Source organism: Nannobrachium achirus, assembly GCF_963921795.1.
Source record: "Nannobrachium achirus genome assembly, contig: SCAFFOLD_511, whole genome shotgun sequence".
In the NCBI taxonomy this organism is placed as follows: domain Eukaryota; kingdom Metazoa; phylum Chordata; class Actinopteri; order Myctophiformes; family Myctophidae; genus Nannobrachium; species Nannobrachium achirus.
The window spans coordinates 20,956-27,988 of NW_027665127.1; the positions used below are offsets into that span (position 1 = coordinate 20,956).

Below are 7,033 nucleotides of genomic sequence, written 5' to 3' on the forward strand. Positions count from 1 at the left end.
CACATGTTGCCATTGTGAAAGAGAGCCCATTCACAGCTGGGGAACGGTCAGCGGAGTAGACCTCTGCTATGAAGAACACTGGCCAAATGGTAAATGGTGCATTATATAGCGCTTTTTATCCATGCACCCCTTATTGCAGTTTAACCACATGTTGCCATAATGAAAGAGGGCCCTTTTACGGCTGGGGAACAGTCAGCGGAGTAGACCTCTGCTATGAAGAACATTGGCCAAATGCAATGGGGCGTTTTTATAGTGCTTTTATATCCAAAGCACTTTGCATAGATTGTGCATTACATTCACACACACATTCACACACCGATGGCGGAGGAAACCATGCAAGTGTATAGCTCAGGGACACTTCTTAAGGCTAACCTCACGGTTCCCTTCTGGCCACTCTACGCCTGAGCCATTGCCTCCCCTGGCCAACCATTGGGCAGTAAAAAAAAGAGAATAAAGGGGGAAAAAAAGGATAAAACAGTAACAGCTTAGTTACCTATGCATCAGTATCAGTTGCTCCTGAACATCAATTATCTTGTCTATGTGTTGTGGCGTTGCCGTGCTGGTGCCTTATGACAGGTTGAGCACCCTGTACACAATATGCCTCCCGGTTGGTGCCAAGATTTCTAGCGGAAGTGCTGCGTTTAACGGAAGTTACGTTAGGGGAAAACCGGGGAAGCTCACTTCCGGGGAAGCTCACACGGCGGAAGTTGAACGCTTTCTGCCTTATATTGTCACCAGGCTTTTCTCTTCACAGATGAGTAAAGCCTTACTACGCGAGGCTACAGGTTGAGAGCATTGATGGCTTCCATGGCAAAGTACTGGACGTCCATGTCCGAGTCCGTCCCCAGCTTCACCAACACGGGCTTCACTTTGGTCTGCAGGACGTCGCCGTCGAGTGCGGGGCCGATCTTCTGCAGGGACTTGGCCACGTTGAAGCGGACGTTGGCCACCTTGTCGTTGGACATCTCCAGGACCACGGGCAGCATCTGATTGGTGGTGACGTCCCGCCCGCAGGCCTCCGACAGCGCGTTGATGCAGAACAGCGTGGTCATCCTGTGCAGGTAGTTGGGGTAGCTGGCCATGCCCAGCACCATGGGTATGACGGTGTTCTGAGCCCACTCATCGCCGAACTTCGCCACCAGCTTCATCAGGTTGGAGGCGGCGGCCTCTCGGATGGCGTACACGTGGTCGATGAGCCAGACCATGCAGAGGGTGTTCAGCTTCTCGTCGAAGAACTCCACGCCCAGCTGCCCGGCCAACAGGGGCATGTACTCGATGATGGCCAGGCGGACCCTCCACTTGGCGTCCTCGGCCAGTTCCACGATGGCGGGCAGGAGTGACTGGGACAGCTGGCGGATGCCGATCACCTCGTTCACACAGTCCAGGTTGGATATGATGTTCAGGCGTACTTCGGGGCACTCGTCCTTGAGCAGAATCAGGAAGAGAGGCAGCAGGTGCTCCACGGTGTTGTCCTTGCCCAGGATGGTGGACAGACCCATGATGACGGATGCCAGGGCTGATTTCACCTGCTGTTTGGTGTCTAGCACAAGTTCCTGGATGCATAGCAGAATCTGGTTCATGATAATTTTCTCACGGCTGTCCTCTGGAAGCTTCTCGCAGAAGTCTTTGACTTTGTTGGCGGCGGCGGTGCGGACTTCAACTTCATGGTCCTTGAGAAGGTTCTGGTAGGCTGGCACGAGGTCCTTCTTTGTGATCTCCGGCCCTAATGCCCTCTGGAGCTCAGAGAACCTCTCGGCGACCACGTATCGGACTCTCCAGGATTCGTCCTTGGCAACCTGGCGCAGGGTGGGCATCACTAGGGTCTCCAGGTCCTCTTGGGGCAGCAGGGTGGCGATGCTCACGCACGCCTCCACTGCCAGCTGCCGCACAGAGTCCTGGTCATCAGAGGCCAGGGCGATGAAGAGGGGGATAACGTCGCTCTTGACATACTCCAGTTCCAGGGCCTCGGCGAACTCGCCCAGCTTACAGGCCGCGGCGCGACGCACCATGGGAGTGTCGTCCGCACACAAGGTACGGAAAAGCTGTCGGATGTCGGCCTTGACCGCACCGGACACGCGGGGGTAGCAGACGCCGAAGAGGCCGCAGGCGGACGTGCGCGAGGTGAACCAGTCGGCGGACGCCAGCCGCTTGACCAAGGGCTCGAAATGCGCCTCGAGGTCGGCCGGAGCGTGCTCTCGGGAGACCTTGCGCAGGGACTCCACGGCCTTGTCCCTCACCACCGTCTCCTCCACCGTGGCCAGGCTCTCCAGAGGAGGCAGGAGACAGTGGACGTATTCGGGCCCGCCGACGAGCGCCGTGAAGTTCCCCAGCTGCTCGGCCAGGGCGAGGAGCACCTCGTCATCATCGTAGATGGTGTCCGTGAGGAACGGGAGGAGTTCGGCGCGGGTCCTCTCCGCCCCCAGGGCCAACGCTATGGTGGACAGCTTCCTGATGCTGTTCAGCTGTAGCTTGATGTCCTCGTTCCGCAGCTCGTCGATGAGCACGGCGACGGGGTACAGGGAATCATCTCCATCAGCTCCAGCCATTTTGGATTTGTTGCAGATACTTGAATGATGGCGCTCCACTCTCTCAAGTCTTTAATTTGTACGGGGGGTGGCGCTGTAGGAGGCGAGCCATCTAGGAGAGGCTTGTGTATATATATGTCTGTGTCCAGGGTTTATCTCCCAAACCAATGAATGGACTGATCTGCGACAAATGCCGTGTGCACACTACCAGAAGACCAAGGACGCATGGGTATGCATTTTCAAAAAATGTTTTATGATACATTCAACCATTAATCCATTTATAACAGTAGTCAAACATGTTTGGGGTCATATTTGGGCAAGGCTGAAATCTGGCCCATATATGGTGTTAGTAATCGATAAGTCATAGAAGACTGATGTCATAGACTGGCCACATCATTCAATGATCCACATGGGAGCTGTAATGTTTTAAAGGAAGTCAATGGGGTCAGAACCATAGAGTATATAATAGAGAGCGGACAGCCCCACCCCAAGCCATTCACTTCAATTGAAGTGTTCAGTGGCGTTTCGAAGCATGCGGAAGTAGCTGAATCCAGGTGCATTCTGGGGGCAAAATGTTTGACGTCGAGACGTCACGAACGACGTCGGCGTCCATTGAACCCTATTGTAGACCCCAGTGGCGTGCTCTTATGCTTGTGCTTGTATGTTTCACCCCGCCTGAAATTCCAGCTTTGGCCAGTAGGGCGGCCGCTTCAATGTTTACAAGCCGTTCTGGGGGCTTGGTCAGAACAGTTTGAAACATTGCCCAATGTGGAATCATAAGTCATCATATGTCATCGATGACTGACATCATAGAACGTCTTATTTAATCAATGATTTAATGGCTTCAGTGTTTAAAGGTGCGGTGCCGTGATTTTCCGATTTTTCTCTCCCCCCTACAACATAATCATCAAGTATTATGATTATACTTGGAGAAAGATTATTTAAATAAGTGTTAAAATTGTGTTTTTATGTGGTCACACCCACTTGCTCATTAAGTATGCCAGGTTATCAGGTGGGTGGTGACCCAGCTGAAGTTAGCCACACCTACAGCTGCAGTTGAATGGTAAAAAGGGGGGGGGATGATATTATGATGGCATTATATTGGTGTATTTCAAATGGGCCTTTTGACTCGGAGGCTTTCAGCTTTCAGGAAGTAACCAAAAATACAGTATAACCACACCTGCGGGTCTATTAGAGTAATGTTAACTCCATCCATGGACACATACAAAACAGAAAAAAGTAAAAAAAAAAAAAAGAAAAAAAAGAAAATGGCACCACCTCATTAACTCACTTAGCGCCGAGCGACTTTCGGGGCGACTAACTAATGATGGCGTTTAGTGCCGAGCGACTCGGAGCGACTTTTATATAAAAGCATTGTTTAAGCTTTTAATTTGGGTTGATAGACGGAGCGGAACGGTTAGCTTACCTTCGACTAGCATACAGATGAAAACCGTGAAAAAAAAGGATACGATTATGACGTCACCTTTAAGCCATAGCTTCCTGTTTACGTAGGCCTCTGTTAGCCGCTAGGCTCAATGCAAACCATCCGACCCTCACGTAGCTTCACTAGGTCGGATTTTGATTCGGAAACTTTCTGTGTGGCATCTATATACGTTCCGATGCCCATACCAATGGTGGTTTGAGACGATCAAGCACGAATTGAGCAGTATTGAGCTCAAATGGCGGCCCGCGGCCTGTCCATTGAATGTCAATGGAGAGCATGTCATTGTACCATCCTGTTATGTCATGAACCTTGTTTTTTATTCTGACTTAACATGGGACCATGGAAAGTCTATGAGCTATGGCTCACTCTAGTGGTCATCTTGTGGCATCCGCAGGCACGTGTACCTGTTTATGTAATGTGATTTTGGGGATTCAATATAGCTATTTCCTGGCGTTATAAGCGCAGATTCATATTGAAATCTGGCTCGCTCGGCGCTAAGTGAGTTAAGTTAACCCTCCATTATCCAGTCAGTCAGCATTGGTTTGAAAACCAAACAGCTTGTACAATCAACTCTAAGGCATGGGTCATGGGATAAAAACTCCAGTTGATCCAGTTTAGCAGGGATATTGTCCAACTGTTCAACATGCCCTGTGATGCAGTTCTCTAAACTGAAAGTGACGGGAGTCCGTTTCATTTCTTTCCAAAAGCCCTTGCATATGATGGAAGACGCATTAACGATTACTTTGATTATGGTTAAAAATGACTTTTTCTCTATTGATTACTCATGCTATGGAGACTTGAGTTCAATAATATTTTTGAGTTTGTGTTGCATTCCTAAGACAATATTTTGATAACAATAAATGTGATTCCGGATGGAGACCCAAATGCATTTGAGTCCCCATCCGGAATCAATGGGGGTAAATTTGCTTTGTCTTGCAGTCTCCATGGCAAGAGAAAAAAAAGTCATTTTGGGGGTGAACTACTCCTTTAAGTTCACATTTCATATCACCATACAGCAAGAGCTCCTGTAACTTCTCGCCAAGCCAAAGTAAAGAAATAAATATTGTGATACAACGATACAGTATATCCCAGGACGACCTCTAGAAGCGACGGAGCAAAGCATACCGTATGAAAAAATATATTTTTGGGTTGTTCTGAAAACAGTTTGTGGGCCACGCCGGTTTAGCTAATTAATGGGAAGCACAGCGGAGCAGCTCTGACTGTAATGAATGGGGGGGTCCACGGGGGACCAGGGACACCTGGCTGCTGTGTCTCAGTCAGCAGCATGGCGGCCGTCCCTCTGACAGGCTCTGATGAATACCGTCTGATGACTGGACGTTCTGCACTGCATGCTGCAGTCACAGCACGGGAACACTCTCAACTCTGCTGGAGGTTAAAGGGTGATTTATTCATTAGCCGGTGTCGCACACCAAAACACTAGCCGGGTTTAGCTCTCGTAGATGCCGGGCAGAAACCTCTTATCTCCTTATTTGGTGGTAAAAAACCAACAAAATACAAACCAGTAAGACTCCCTAATCAGGAGATAAGCGACCGTCACGTTGCATACACAAACTTTAGAAGGCAGTCGTAGCTAGTCAGGAGGGAATATGGGAAATGGGACAGATCCATGTTGATGACATGACTTTAGAGATGATATGTACCGCTTTGCATGATTTTAGGGCAAATTTTGTAGGAGCAGTGACCAAAAATGTTTTTGAAAAAATCGGTCTGGTGGTGGCGCTAAATAGGACAGATCCATGTTGATGACAGGACTGTAGACATACTGTGTACTGCTTAGCGTGATTTATGGCAAAATCTGTAGGAGCAGTGTCCAAAAAATGTGTTTTGCAAGAATCTGCCTCATGGTGGCGCTAGAAGAGAGCCATGTGAGAAATGAGGGGTGGAGGTTGTAGTTTTGCAGCCAAGGAGAGCAGAAACCTCTTATCTCCATATTTGGTGGTAAAAAAAAAAAAATACAAACAACTTCAAGCATAATATAGACATGCGTTGGATTGATCAATCATTTATTTTTAGATTTTTTAATTGGACCCTGGTTTGGTTACGCCACCCCGATTCATCGTACAGGGTAGTGGTTTTCCTTTTTCATAACAAGGTCCATTATTTATTGGGCATTTGAGCCACAGACCATCGTTTGATGACATTTAGACTCTCAGACCCAAACGTAGAATATCGTGTTATCGTTGGATAAGATTTTGTCCACAATTCCATGCTGTATTGATGTTGTTCACCACAGGAGAGATAGCAGGCCAATGTTAATCAAAATAACAATTATTCTACATTCTCTAATTGTGCAGACTTCTTGTAATTCAAGTAATGCAGTTTAACAATGATTTAACTCCTTGGCACTCTCAAGAGATAAAGATCTATAAGGGTCCATTTGTTTACCAACTCTCCATCATTTAGCTGGGGACCACCTGGATCCCCCTCATGGACCACTGGTTGAAAACCATTGATATAGACACACATTGGATTGATGCTTTCTTTGCAGTGTTGTTTTTGTTGACGAAACGATGACGAATATCATTTTGTTAACGTGACGTTAACGAGCTAAGCATAAGTCTCTGATGACTAAAATATGACAAGACGAATGTGTATTTCATCAAGGCTATAAATGACTAAAATTTGACTAAAACTAATAAGCATTTTGTCAAAAAGACTAAGACTAAATCTAAAATGCCTGCCAAAAACAACACTGTTTCTTTGGTGTTGTTTCATTCAGCGATGGACCCTGGTTTTTAAAACATTACTGGATAAACCACCATGGAAGCATCGATTCATCATCAAGGGAACTCTCTCGCTCTCTCATATATTGCTAGATGAGTCACTATCTGCTTAAAGACTCTGGCTAACAAACAGCTCAACACCTCCTGGGCTTACAATCGTGTCGATTTGTATGTTCAATACCAGTATTAATTAAGAGTCAGGGGAAGGGTGCTTTAGCCAGTTATCCAGTTATCATGTGGAATATTTAATCCCTTGAATCCTCTATGGTTGGCAAAACAGAGTCACGCTGTACTTTGTGTGCATGTTTTTGCCCGATCTA

The 7,033-nt window shown here is 47.5% G+C and overlaps 1 protein-coding gene across 1 annotated transcript; it reads right to left on the reverse strand.

The window, feature by feature from the left end:
• Positions 1-779: 779 nt before the first annotated feature.
• On the reverse strand, positions 780-2,549 carry LOC308280613 (serine/threonine-protein phosphatase 2A 65 kDa regulatory subunit A beta isoform-like; the record flags this gene model as incomplete). The annotated part of the gene is made up of 1 exon (XM_080754946.1): positions 780-2,549. Exon 1 carries the CDS (start codon positions 2,544-2,546, stop codon positions 780-782), a length of 1,767 nt encoding a protein of 588 aa, XP_080611072.1. The 5' UTR covers positions 2,547-2,549.
• Between the last annotated feature and the right edge of the window lie 4,484 nt (positions 2,550-7,033).